Raw genomic sequence first — 15,419 nt, 5'->3', positions numbered from 1 at the left:
CACACAAGGCCAAACCGTATCACAGCGTTGACACACAAGGCCAAACCGTACCACTGCGTCAACACAACAAGCCAGAATATAATATGGTGTCACTACTTACATTTAAGGCCAAATTATACCACGGCGTCAACACACATTGATATTAAAAAGCGAAGTAGGATAATGACTATGGGTTATATTATCTACAGAGGATCAGCAGAAAGCAAATTTTCAGCCAGTACAATCAGACCCGGAAAAAAAGGTTTTAAGTCACATGTATTAGGATCCGTTTGGTGCATGTATATTGTATCGGAGAGATATTTGGATAATTGTTTAGATTGCTGAAGAAAACCTGATGCCTAAATGACACTAAATATATGTGTATATTAAAGATAAAAAATCCTACTATGTAATGACACATCGAAGATAACTGTTGTAAGTGGATACAGTCTGTGTTTACGGATAGCGTATCTAACTAGAACAGGAGTACAGATTTGTACCTTTGCATATAACGACCTACTACCGCTAACAGCCCCGAAGGTACAGCTGAACCTTGGCGTAGGGGTGTTATTTTGTCGTAAATAAAATTTACAACAGAAAACTGCGTGACACGTGTAGCCTTGTTAGATACATCCCGAACAATAGACGTAATTATCATATGTAGAAATAATTACACACTGCAGCAGACTGCACGGAACGCGGCTGACCCTAATTCACCCCAATACAGTTGTTTTATGTGCATCAGGAAAGCGTTTTTTTTTTGGAGGCCGGGACATTTACGCTTGGTTGACGGCGTTAAATTTACAACTCTTCGACGTGACTTCGATTTAAAATTACATTTTTTTATATCGACACAGAAGAATGACTGATTTTAACAGAAGTGGAATAGTGTGTAATCAGGAAAATCTCCAACACACGTGTAATCGTGTTAGATTAGAATAAAAATAACGAGGATATCAGGGTCACAAGAACACTTATTTCTTACCGTGGATTGCATTGAACACACTCGAATAATTCCGCCCATAACAATCCAGTATCCATGGTGAACATGTATCTTACAGCGCGCTATTTTATGTTCACCCAACCATAAACCGCAAACTTTTTTATGAAAAAGAAAATCAATGACTTGGGGAATATTTTGGTAAAATCAGTTATTTTAGATAACAGCTATACATATATAGGACATCACAGATTTACAGGGCATCGACATAAAAGCTGTGTTTATTTGTGACAAGTCAGTTACTGTGCTGATCAACTTGTCATAAGGAACATTTCATACTTCTCGGTGTGTGAAATTATAATGACACAATACACGTGAATCCTCTCGAGAAGATCAGCGAGGATGGCTTCGCTTGTTCTACGACTGTGTAACAGTTTTGTATCCACACTGTAAACAACTTGATGTTTGAACCAAACATTTTGAGAGTCAAAATATACAGCCATGTCTTTTAACATTATAAAGTATATAACACAAGGCCAGTTACATGTGATGCTCTCTTCTGGTAGTCTCGGACTGAACGCCAATTCCCGGTTGATAAAGACTTCCAACAGGTAAAATGCACATGTTGTTATCAAGTCTCTTCCTCTGTTTCTCTAAATGCAGGACCTTGTTCATCTGTTTCAATCACCACAGGGAATTGTTCATCTGTTTCAATCACCACGGGGAATTGTTCATCTGTTTCAATCACCACGGGGAATTGTTCATCTGTTTCAATCACCACGGGGAATTGTTCATCTGTTTCAATCACCACGGGGAATTGTTCATCTGTTTCAATCACCACGGGGAATTGTTCATCTGTTTCAATCACCACGGGGAATTGTTCATCTGTTTCAATCACCACGGGGAATTGTTCATCTGTTTCAATCACCACAGGGAATTGTTCATCTGTTTCAATCACCACAGGGAATTGTTCATCTGTTTCAATCACCACAGGGAATTGTTCACCTGTTTCAATCACCACAGGGAATTGTTCATCTACTGTTATCAACACAGGACCTTGTTCATCTGCTTCTATCAACACAGGACCTTGTTCATCTGCTTCTATCAACACAGGACCTTGTTCATCTGCTGCTATCAACACAGGACCTTGTTCATCTGCTTCTATCAACACAGGGCCTTGTTCATCTGCTTCTATCAACACAGGACCTTGTTCATCTACTGTTATCAACACAGGACCTTGTTCATCTGCTTCTATCAACACAGGACCTTGTTCATCTACTTCTATCAACACAGGACCTTGTTCATCTACTTCTATCAACACAGGACCTTGTTCATCTGCTGCTATCAACACAGGACCTTGTTCATTTGCTTCTATCAACACAGGACCTTGTTCATCTGCTTTGATCAACTCCGGGCAATCTTTATATATGATACGTACAGCTTACATAAGTCTCTATATAAGATATCAAATTATACCCAGATACACCACGGCGCAGGAACAGGACCAAAAAGGAATCTATTGGAGATTATCGGTGTCTATTGGCGAATTTGGGTCTTGTGTCTGTGATCAAATCGGCACAGGATCTTGTGTCTGTAATCAAATCAGCACAGGATCTTGTGTCTGTGATCAAATCAGCACAGAATATTGTGTCTGTGATCAAATCAGCACAGGATCTTGTGTCTGTGATCGAATCAGCACAGGATCTTGTGTCTGTGATCAAATCAGCACAGGATCTTGTGTCTGTGATCAAATCAGCACAGAATCTTGTGTCTGTGATCAAATAAACACAGAATATTGTGTCTGTGATCAAATCAGCACAGAATATTGTGTCTGTGATCAAATCAGCACAGGATCTTGTGTCTGTGATCAAATCAGCACATAATCGTATGTCTCTGATCAAATCAGCACAGGATCTTGTGTCTGTGATCAAATCAGCACAGGATCTTGTGTCTGTGATCAAATAAACACAGAATATTGTGTCTGTGATCAAATCAGCACAGAATATTGTGTCTGTGATCAAATCAGCACAGGATCTTGTGTCTGTGATCAAATAAACACAGAATCTTGTGTCTGTGATCAAATAAACACAGAATATTGTGTCTCTGATCAAATCAGCACAGGATCCTGTGTCTCTGATCGAATCAGCACATGACAATATATCTGTGATCAAATCAGCACAGGATCTTGTGTCTGTGATCAAATCAGCACAGAATCTTGTGTCTGTGATCAAATCAGCACAGGATCCTGTGTCTGTGATCAAATAAACACAGAATATTGTGTCTGTGATCAAATAAACACAGAATATTGTGTCTGTGATCAAATCAGCACAGAATCTTGTGTCTGTGATCAAATCAGCACAGGATCTTGTGTCTGTGATCAAATAAACACAGAATCTTGTGTCTCTGATCAAATCAGCACAGGATCCTGTGTCTCTGATCAAATCAGCACAGGATCTTGTGTCTCTGTTCAAATCAGCTCAGGATATTGTGTCTGTGATCAAATCAGCACAGGATCTTGTGTCTCTGTTCAAATCAGCACAGGATCTTGTGTCTCTGATCAAATCAGCACAGGATCTTGTGTCTCTGTTCAAATCAGCTCAGGATATTGTGTCTGTGATCAAATCAGCACAGGATCTTGTGTCTCTGATCAAATCAGCACAGGATCTTGTGTCTCTGTTCAAATCAGCTCAGGATATTGTGTCTCTGATCAAATCAGCACAGGATCTTGTGTCTCTGTTCAAATCAGCTCAGGATATTGTGTCTGTGATCAAATCAGCACAGGATCTTGTGTCTCTGATCAAATCAGCACATAATCGTATGTCTCTAATCAAATCAGCACAGAATCTTGTGTCTGTGATCAAATCAGCACAGGATCTTGTGTCTGTGATCAAATAAACACAGAATCTTGTGTCTCTGATCAAATCAGCACAGGATCCTGTGTCTCTGATCGAATCAGCACATGACATTATATCTGTGATCAAATCAGCACAGGATATTGTGTCTCTGATCAAATCAGCACAGGATATTGTGTCTGTGATCAAATCAGCACATGATCTTGTGTCTCTGATCAAATCAGCACATGATCTTGTGTCTGTGATCAAATCAGCACAGGATCTTGTGTCTGTGATCAAATTAGCACAGGATATTGTGTCTGTGATCAAATCAGCACAGGATCTTGTGTCTCTGATCAAATCAGCACAGGATCTTGTGTCTCTGATCAAATCAGCACATAATCGTATGTCTGTGATCAAATCAGCACAGAATCTTGTGTCACGTCCCTGTTGAATGCATTTATTTGGTTCCGTTCATTATCTTCATCCACACTAAGTCTGGTGTTGGTGTTTCTCACTAAACATGACATTAATTAATTTCGCCATATTTGACTAACGTCTAATTGTCTTGAATATAATTAACAAGTCATGTTTTAAACAGAAGCATTGTGTCTGTAGTATCTTTTTTATGAACACGTGGTCCTTTAATCATCATCTGATTGGTTCCTTGAAGGAAAATAAAAGAATCTTGCAACATATTGTTAATCTTGTCACAAAACTATATAGTTTTCTAATGATAAATCATTAATGCGCCATATTTCCATCGTTTCTTCTTTTTCTCATGGAACTATTGAAATTGAATTTTAGAATAAAGGTGGCGTGTTTCGTCTCCTGTTATGTAACTGTCCACAGACAGTTGTGACGTCATCATTCGTAAAAACGAGCTACTGTGTGCACACAAGGCATGCTATCGATTTGTTTGCGATTTTTAAGACATTTGATTACCATATTGCCTTTCTTTTAGCTAGACAGTTGTTTATGGGTTAATTTTAAGTCGAGCCAAACCCGTGGTTACAGGCAAACATACACAAGCTATTTTCATAGCACATTCAGAATGTAGAGTGTTATCTCGGCCGAGTGTCAACTGTGTGTGCTAAGTTGGTTGTTTACGTTTCCTCTATCTCCAGCGTCCAACGAGAGCACCATATACAAGTATAGGGCTGACACCGACGAGGGCTTTCAGGGGATTCCCCATTCAGGAGTTTGCCATTTTATTTAGTTCCTCTTCGTTGAACAGAATGTATACCTGTGGAAGTCAGCTTGTATTGATTTCATTGACAAAGAAATACCGCTTTATGTTTTATATCTATTTTAATTTATTAATGAAATATGTCGTCGTTCCCTTCGGGGTGAGAGTATTATGTGTCTGGGTACGACTTATGACACACGAACCAAGGTATGATAGGAGTTACAGGGCTGTGAAGTAGCGTTGTCATGGCGGGACACGACCGCCGGTCAGGAATGTTCCCAACGTCCCATCACTTGTACACCGTCTTGTGTATTTCGTGTTTGGGATACAACTTAATGACACCAAACGGTGTGAAAACTGTCACTCTGTGGTTCGTGGATACAGTTGATGTGACATTGGGAGAATATCGTGAGGTACCCTGTAGGTATTCGCTACAATCTTACACAGCGGGCTTTCGTAGATCCAAGACCGTCGTACGAGCAGTCGTGTCACAGTACCCCGAGTCAAGTCGTACCAATCACGTGTTCCATTGAACCCAATGTTCTGTAATACCCGCTTGTAAATACTTCTTTTAGCTAATGGTCATTCGAACACATCTCCGTATCACTGTAAGCCTGTGAGCACATCCTGGTCGATTGGCATGGATGATAGGACACGGGTACAGCGTCACGTTTCAAACCACGAGGGTTTTCTGTGGGTACTCGGCGGCGACGGCAAGAACTGGTATATAAAATGTATTTAGTAAATGATGCACAAAGAAGTTAAAAATAGCAAGGAACTGTGACATATGTTCCCGAAATGATCTGTAACATTGATATGTTGTTAATACATTTCCTCCAAACCATGTTACATGCTCTAAAGGATCACAGTATAAATTTGGATATAACCTGTATAATGTCGTGTACTCCACGTCTATAATGTGTATCAATTGAAAATGTGTAAATCAGAACTTCCTATATTGTCACCTGACGAACTGGCCTTTAACTTTCCGGTATGGTGATCGGTTCGATTCCCCGAACAGACGTGAAAAGTATGGAGTCACCGGCCCGACCCCGTGGGTTTTCCCCGCTTTCCTCCCATAGTGAGACCCTTCCCGGGCTTCCTCCCGGGCCAACAATAGTGCTTAGCATAAATTGGGGGAAAAGTTCAGACATTGTTGTAAAATAGAGTTGGATCATAATATTGTGATATTTCAATAGAGTTTACAAAATATGGATGGATTGCTGACTACATTTGTCAAACACATTTACAAAAAAATGTGGTTAACATGGATACAATAAATCAACTTAAAAAGATAATTATTTTCAAATCATATTAATCATACGTGGAAGCGAACGATGGGCCTTACTGTGGGAGGAAACTGGAGTACCCCGGAGGAAACCCACGTGGTCGGACAGGTGAACCTATTACCTTTCTCGTCCATTCCAGAAATCGAACCCCGGACGGTGAAAGGCGAGTGCGTTACTACATCATCACCCAACGGCCCATATATAAGTGTTGACGTGTTGAGCCAGCCTGGTAACATTTTTGTATAATTTGATTCCCTATCACACTGACCAGTGGTCAGGTCGGGTAGCTCCTCGATATCCGCAACGGTCCTAACAAAGAGAGTCCTAACAGAGTGAGTCCAGACAGAGTGAGTCCAGACAGAGTGAGTCCTAACAGAGTGAGTCCTAACAGAGTGAGTCCTAACAGAGTGAGTCCTAACAGAGTGAGTCCAGACAGAGTGAGTCCAGACAGAATGAGTCCAGACAGAGTGAGTCCAGACAGAGTGAGTCCTAACAGAGTGAGTCCAGACAGAGTGAGTCCAGACAGAGTGAGTCCTAACAGAGTGAGTCCAGACAGAATGAGTCCAGACAGAGTGAGGCCAGACAGAGTGAGTCCAGACAGAGTGAGTCCAGACAGAGTGAGGCCAGACAGAGTGAGTCCAGACAGAGTGAGTCCTAACAGAGTGAGTCCTAACAGAGTGAGTCCTAACAGAGTGAGTCCAGACAGAGTGAGTCCAGACAGAGTGAGTCCAGACAGAATGAGTCCAGACAGAGTGAGTCCAGACAGAGTGAGTCCTAACAGAGTGAGTCCAGACAGAGTGAGTCCAGACAGAGTGAGTCCTAACAGAGTGAGTCCAGACAGAATGAGTCCAGACAGAGTGAGTCCTAACAGAGTGAGTCCAGACAGAGTGAGTCCAGACAGAGTGAGTCCAGACAGAGTGAGTCCAGACAGAGTGAGTCCAGACAGAGTGAGTCCAGACAGAGTGAGTCCTAACAGAGTGAGTCCAGACAGAGTGAGTCCTAACAGAGTGAGTCCAGACAGAGTGAGTCCAGACAGAGTGAGTCCAGACAGAGTGAGTCCTAACAGAGTGAGTCCAGACAGAGTGAGTCCAGACAGAGTGAGTCCTAACAGAGTGAGTCCTAACAGAGTGAGTCCAGACAGAGTGAGTCCTAACAGAGTGAGTCCAGACAGAATGAGTCCAGACAGAGTGAGTCCAGACAGAGTGAGTCCAGACAGAGTGAGTCCAGACAGAGTGAGTCCTAACAGAGTGAGTCCAGACAGAGTGAGTCCAGACAGAGTGAGTCCAGACAGAGTGAGTCCTAACAGAGTGAGTCCAAACAGAGTGAGTCCAGACAGAGTGAGTCCTAACAGAGTGAGTCCAGACAGAGTGAGTCCAGACAGAGTGAGTCCAGACAGAGTGAGTCCTAACAGAGTGAGTCCTGACAGAGTGAGTCCTAACAGAGTGAGTCCTAACAGAGTGAGTGTACCGGAAGTGCAGTTTTATCATAACCCACTACATCTCTACAGCCCTCAGCATTATACATATGTCTGAACTGTAATCATTGTAAGAATTGAATAACAAAAATATTTACCAGTTAATGTGAAAGTATGCCAGATAGAAACATCCAACAATTGTCAACGTACATAAACATCGAAATAAACGAGTGAAACCTTGTCCGCAGGGGATCATTACCGATTTAGCTCCCCTGTTAATGACTGTCTCTGCCCTGACCTAATTGACAATGGCCCTGCGGTAACGGCTTTGAAGACATCATGTTTGTAAGTATGGGCCCGTAACACACGTTAAAGTATGTACAGGTGATCATGTAGGAACACCTGCCCTGGTCTACCTACCATGACAGACATAAAATACAAGATTTTTCACATAGATACTCGCTTTTATTTTCATATCTGGAGTGTAAATTGATCAAAAAACTTGTCTCGCTCTCTCTATACATGTAATCAGGGAAATTGGTGTGTGATAAGATATGTAATCATTTATTTCCATTTCACAACATCGAACAGTTTGTCAAAGCGTTGTGAAAGTAGTTATTTCATTCATTCAGTTTAATAATCATTTGCAACAGTAAAATGTATTGTTTTCAGAAACTGAAATTTATAGTATTCATTTTCATAGACTGCATCTGTAAATCATGCAGAGATTAGAAACCGACCCAGGGAATCGAACCATGACCCACAACGTTCCCACCAGCAGTGCGGTGTTCGATTACTGTGAAAAATCCCAGTTAAAAGTGAACATGTTGATATATCTTCAATATGTCTTTATTAATCTTGTTCATATAAATAATAATATTCCATATTAGTTCTATATATAGTTGTATACTTGTTCTGTACTTGTATCTAATAGAACCACGAATTTTCACCGTAGAAAAAAAGTAATTACGCTGAAAAGATAAATGAACTTAATGAGTGTGTATTTCGATGAAATTACGGTCATCAATCCCCGAACTATAAGACTCTCTATGTCGACCTTTGTTAACTGGAATTGCCCGTATGATAGTACAAACATACCCTGTATCTCTTCATAGTTTATATACAACATCCAGAATGTTTGTTATAATGTGCTGAAAGGTTTGAACCACTCCCTCTCCACCACCCTGAATTTTTCACCATTACAATAAAACTTTAGTTGTTCCTGTCTGGTATGAATAATGTATCATACGTTCCTGTTACATTCCAGACACAATAGTCGATATTTCACATAATCTAATTATAGCTCTTCACATCGTATCAGTAATTTGAATTTGTCGAAATAGCAGTTTGAAAATGATAATTATTGGAGTATTCCATAGTCTATCTCTTGCATTAAAAACCAATTTAGTAGGACATTTCGATTAAGTGATACTGCCTCACACAGGTGTTCCAAGCGCATGGGGATATATTCAAATACAATATCTTAACTGAGATCAGCAATATATTCCAATATTGAATATTCTTTTTTTTTCTACAAAATGTAAAAGTTAAGGAATAATATCCACTCTACATCCAACACTACAGAACGTGCGTTTATAGACGTTTAACGTGCCACAGAAAGGAATCTGTTGGGAAGTGAAGAGACACTGGAACGATTTAGAGATCTTCTGATATCTGTTTCTGAATACTAGACCGATGTAAAGGTAAAGTCAATATAGAACCAACAGAAATCGGACTAGATTTGTCCAAACACGAAGTTTCAATCGTCCGTAATGCTATTATGCAGTTTAAAGTGTTTTTGAACTAATATCAGAAAACGAAACATGTCAAACTTCATTCTATTTGAAATAGGAAAGAAATGAACTATAAAGTAAACATGTTTTCTACACAGGCAAGAAATCCGTATGTTGTAAAATCCTTATAGGTTAGAATTAACGACTACTTCTAGAACAAATTTTGTCCAAGGGATGACAGATGGAAAACAACTTAAAACTATTATGATAACCTGGTTAATCCAAACAGAAATCAATAAGCTATAATGATAACCTGGTTAATCCAAACAGAAATCAATAAGCTATAATGATTACCTGGTTAATCCAAACAGAAATCAATAAGCTATAATGATTACCTGGTTAATCCACACAGAAATCAATAAGCTATAATGATTACCTGGTTAATCCAAACAGAAATCAATAGGCTATAATGATTACCTGGTAAATCCAAACAGAAATCAATAAGCTATAATGAAAACCTGGTTAATCCAAACAGAAATCAATAAGCTATAATGATAACCTGGTTAATCAGAACAAAAATAAATCACAGCGAGGTTTACGAACCACATATCCTATACTTCTCTCTCTATACTCTAATATAAAACTTGGAACACGTTTGTCGTTCGCCCGGTGGCCCGACATCTTTGTAAACGATTTAATCATCACCGTAAACATTTGTACTCGAAATGTTGTTTTCTTGAATTATTCCGTCACCTGAAGCGATACAACGATGTTACAATTTCTTCCAAATATAATATCATGTTTATCAGTAAATATCTAGGAAACATATTTACAGGTAAACGATAACTGAAGCCAGTGGCATGGTGACGTCACGTGTTGTGTAGCTAAAGATAAAATAAGGTAAAAAATAGTACAGAAAACCCAGTCATCTACATGTATTTTTTTTTCATTCAATTTTGGTTTATTTACGGTCGTTCATTTGATGAAGAAAATAGCGCGCGTTATGATAACGTTACCAATTCTGCCGATAAGTTTGTACTTTGACTACTGTTTTGACGTCACAAAAGACGATATCAGCATACAAACCAAAAGAGTAGCGTTGTCTCCCAGGTGTGTACGAATGGATAATTCTTCCTACACACAACCACGAGAAATTTGGCGCCAAATATGACAGTGATGCAAGTCTAAGAAGCAAACAGGACAAACATTTTGAATCAAAATAGTGACGTCACTAGTTTCGACAGAAAGACCATGACACCTTAGAATGTAATCTGTAATGTCGTCTGCGATGTATGGAGAAAGAAATACCAAATCCTCCTGTTTAGAGACTATTTGTGACGTCACAACAGACAATTGTATCATACTAGTCGAAAGAGTTTCAAAACTTGTTTACAATACTTATAAAACAAATTCAGATAAAATTATTGCTACCTAGAAATCGTCTTCGTCGGTAGCGACATCGCTGTCTATTCCAATGGTATTGATTATGGAGGCCGAGCACCCGAGATCCAGCGAGATGATGGAGTACAGATATAACGATTTTATCGCCATATTTCACTAATTTATTGCTTCTAATGACGGCACGTATGCCATTGGATGGGATAGGCATAGTACACTTACATAGATACAGTTTCAATCAATGCAAAGCTAGACTTGTTTTTAATGTAATGAGATCAATAGTGATGTAGACTGTAAGTCTGGGCAGATCGTGCCGGCGCCCGATCAGACGGAGTACGACGGTGGAACCGGGCACAGTGCACCCACTTCTACTCCACGCTCACAAATCCTTTTACTTATTAATGAAACCTTTAATAAGCTTCCATTTAAAATTCATCAAATGATGATAACAAGGCAGTGTCACTGTTGGCCTGGACAGGTGTGTAGGAGGAAGGGTATACATGAAATTCTGGCGTCACTATAGGGTAGTGCGAGTAAAGAAACCCTGAACAGTGTGATGACGAGAAGTATCAGTAATCAGGAGGGCCGAATCAGGCAGGAAAATAACGACAGGAATTATCAATATATGTAATGAAGTCTGAAAAACTGTATACTTTTTGGAGATAAAGGAGACAAATGTATAATTCTTTGGGACTACATGAACCCTCATCTAGGAAAATTTTCCTCTCAATATGTTGAGGTCGTTGAACTGCAACAACCGGTGCTCGATAGTCAACATCATGTCCGTTTACAGAATGGTCTAAATGACATGTCTAAAATCGTCTCCACAATTTATGTATGTATATGTGATACTGTGGCAAATTTCCTCTTGATTCCTGTTCTCTACGACAAACTGTATTTTAATAAAAGTCAACGGACATTTCGTTTGAACGGAAATAAATTGAATGGAATTAAATCGTATGTAACATGGGAGATAGGAGTCCTTATCTAATTTTTGAAACATCATTATAAATAGATGTTTCACCAATTGTCTGTGTGGATATCGGAAATGGACTTGATGTGTTGCCGGTGTACATGGTTTTATGTGCTAGTTCTAACCCCGGTCCAGATGCCTTAGATGTTGTTTTTATTGAAGACAAGATATCCTTAATTTAATCATCTGAAAGTACGTAGTATTTGGCTCCACTCAAGCTTCCTTAAAACTCGGCTTTGAAACTGTTACGAGGCAAAGCATTCGATTTACTGCCTATATCCATCCACGACAGAAAGATTTATATAAATCACGGATCATGGACCCGCTCAAATGTGGAAGATTAAGCGGGTCCCTACAAACGTACCACCACTCGAGATTAATCTAAACAAAAAAAAAAGAAAAAGAACTGCGATTAAAAGTGTGTAACATATATTCAACCTTCAAAAGGACGAGGAAGCTATCACTTTACACCATCTGAAAACCGCCATAATATACATGCAAAACAAGAACATCACAAGCACTTCCCGCCTGCACTATCGTTTTATAGATCATTGGAGTATCGGGAGATCTCCACAAATCTCCAATAGAGGACGTCAGTGGACCGACAAATACACTGCTAATCCACATTTGCATACTGACTTGAGAGCTGAAATTTTGCCAAATCATACCGCTATATTAGACGTAAAAGTACTCATCAGATGAAGGGTGATCACTGCAGTGATAGCAACTCAAATATGCTGAAAACATGATTTCAAGATAGCGCACACGATGGGCTTACTGATAAAATTAAAAACTAATATTGTAAGAAATTCCAACTCCGTCAGTAGACATTAGTTTTTTGCCTATTTTTTCCCTCCGAATAATACATTATCACTAAGCGTGTACGGAGCGCCACACTACAGTCAAGATTTCCTGACCTGCATACATTAGTTATCTCTCATAAAATATCAAGACTCCGTATCATTTATATTCACCGCAGATCTCCATTGACATCCATCTTCTATAAACATTTCAATACAGGAATAAAAACCAACCTTCTGAGTTACCTCCAGACTGTATTGTCAAATTATACCACTTTCTACTTTACAATAAAAAGAAAGAGATTGGACGAATAAGGTGTTTTAGGCTTGTAACCAATTGTAAGTTATCGCAATACAGCTGAGTGTAATAACACATTTAAACCGGAAATGGACGAGGGAAGGGAAGAAGCATTTACAGCACATCTATGCTACCGTACATTTTAAAAAACCACCAGATACCAGCACTAAATACATATATTTCGAATACGCAATCTTAAAGACTATTAACTCATTTTTAAGAAAAACAATATTTTATTAATAAACTTTTTGCCATAGTACAATATCAACAACTTTGAAAAAGATTGCCTCCTCACTGGGTGGCCTTATAATGCAATGCTGACGTCTTGTCAAGAGAGTAGCCTCCCCTGTTGACTTTACTTATTGCTCCATAGATTTGTCAACCGGGAACGGTGTTCTCAAGACAAGATGCCGAAAATCAATCTTATACAATTGGTTTAAAGATGCAACTATCTGTTGCATCTAACACTATGATAATTATACACAATGCACTTTCTCAAAATTTCTCAAGCATATGCATTCTCTCACAATCATACCTTTCTCTAGTGCTACCCGTGTACAACCAAGTGCACTGCGCCATCAAGTGCTTCTCCCAAAATATCACCAACTTCCGGTCACATATTAAACCAACTTCAGCCATACCTCACTAACTTCCGGTTACACAATGCTCTCTTTCTTTCTTTTGGCGTTTTTGTATTTTATCATAGCTTGATAAATAAAAATGTTAACATATGACCTAAATAGATTTATACAGTCGCTCGGAAACTTTGTGACTGTTAAACTGGTGACGAACATACAACACCTACAACGATTCTGTACCACCAAATAGTATCACTTATTAATATCTTTAATCTGAAAAATGTTTGCAATGTCGAATCATAAACACATACCACTTTTCATAAAATCAGTTAAACTTATGTTCTGTAAAACAGAGATTAAGGTGTATCCTTAGTAACCATTTCATCCTGTGTAATTCTAGTAAAGAATCATAAAAAAAGTCGTATTACAACCGGAATCTGTGTGTATATAATGATAGGAGAGATCAAAGAACACGCGCGCAGAATGTCTCGATCAAATCTATTAACATAGGAATATATTTCAAATTTTCAAGGGACATCTAAACGAATTTTGTATAGATAGCCTGGCATAGTCGTACTTGAATAGGAAACGTATTTTATATCTAGTTTGAAGCACGTGCTAACTTCACACATGTAGGTTGTGTAAAAGCACGTCAAATGTTATTTCTTTGTTCGGGGAAGTTATCATTTAAGTAATATAAAAATGGCAGCTAGATTTATCTTGGCCACATCAGAATTATTTTACATAAATATAAGTTATATGCCAAAGTACACATATCATATGAATGTTTCATACCAGTTTGTACCTAAATGTGCGAGATTCCTAGGTGTATATTTGTACGAGTCCAGTCACCCGGGCCTGAAGAGAAATGTGATTTATAGATGTTGTTATATCCCTATGAAAGCAAGGTTCGGGATTTCATTAGATCGGTGAATATCATAAATAGCATTTTTGTTGATTCTGAGTCGATAAATCTACAGGGCCACAGTATAGAAAGGGACAATATCGAGAAAAACAAACAAGCTCGCTTTCACTAAACAGGCTGTTGAAAAAATATTTAGTGTAGTGCTTTAGATCAAAGACTTATCCTAAATCTACGTTCATATTTGTTGAAGGTTAATGGTCCTCATAGGTCAGTCCTATTCACGACTATTGTTACAAATCGCTAAAGTGTCAAGAATAAGTCTGATTTTCTATGCGTACCAAACATTGTACACTGCTTTGATATGTCGATCCTCAATAACTGTTTTACGATCCAGCCAACACTACTCCCTCCGTGTCACTGTTCAATATGTTACCCTCCTGTCACTGTTCAATATATAATCCTCCTGTCCATGTTCAAAATACTCCTACTGTCACTGTTCAATATACCCCTACTGCCACTGTTCAATATAACCCTACTATCACTGTTCAATATGTCCCTACTGCCACTGTTCAAAATACCCCTTCTGTCACTTTTCAATATAACCCTATTATCACTGTTCAATATAACCCTACTATCACTGTTCAATATAACCCTACTCTTACTGTTAAATAAACTTCCCTCCGTGTCCCTGTTCAATATACCCCTATTATCACTGTTCAATATATCCCTACTGTCATTGTTCAAAATACCCCTACTGTCACTGTTCAATATAACCCTACTATTACTGTTCAATATAACCCTACTCTTACTGTTAAATAAACTTCCCTCCGTGTCCCTGTTCAATATACCCCTATTATCACTGTTCAATATATCCCTACTGTCTTTGTTCAATATACCCCTACTGTCACTGTTCAATATACCCCTACTGTCACTGTTCAATATATCCCTACTGTCACTGTTCCGTATAACCCTTCTGTCATTGTTCAATATAACCCTACTGTCACTGTTCAATATAACCCTACTGCCACTGTTCAATATATCCCTACTGTCACTGTTCAATATAACCCTACTATCACTGTTCAATATACCCCTACTGTCACTGTTCAAAATATCCCTACTATCACTGTTCAAT

General features: G+C 38.9%; 1 protein-coding gene across 1 annotated transcript; it reads right to left on the bottom strand.

Annotated features, from left to right (window-relative positions):
- Window positions 1-1,550: 1,550 nt before the first annotated feature.
- On the bottom strand, window positions 1,551-6,464 carry LOC132545755 (uncharacterized). The gene is made up of 2 exons (XM_060209444.1): window positions 6,350-6,464; window positions 1,551-2,338 (listed from the first exon to the last, which is right to left on the bottom strand). The coding sequence occupies exons 1-2, from the start codon at window positions 6,462-6,464 to the stop codon at window positions 1,551-1,553; spliced, it is 903 nt and encodes a 300-aa protein (XP_060065427.1).
- Window positions 6,465-15,419: the final 8,955 nt, after the last annotated feature.

Source organism: Ylistrum balloti, unplaced genomic scaffold (assembly GCF_031769215.1).
Source record: "Ylistrum balloti isolate Yb309-2 unplaced genomic scaffold, AGI_CSIRO_Ybal_v1 Utg369856, whole genome shotgun sequence".
Classification (NCBI taxonomy): domain Eukaryota; kingdom Metazoa; phylum Mollusca; class Bivalvia; order Pectinida; family Pectinidae; genus Ylistrum; species Ylistrum balloti.
Note: the sequence above shows the minus strand (reverse complement) of the source record. Positions and strands in the feature narration are given on the sequence as shown.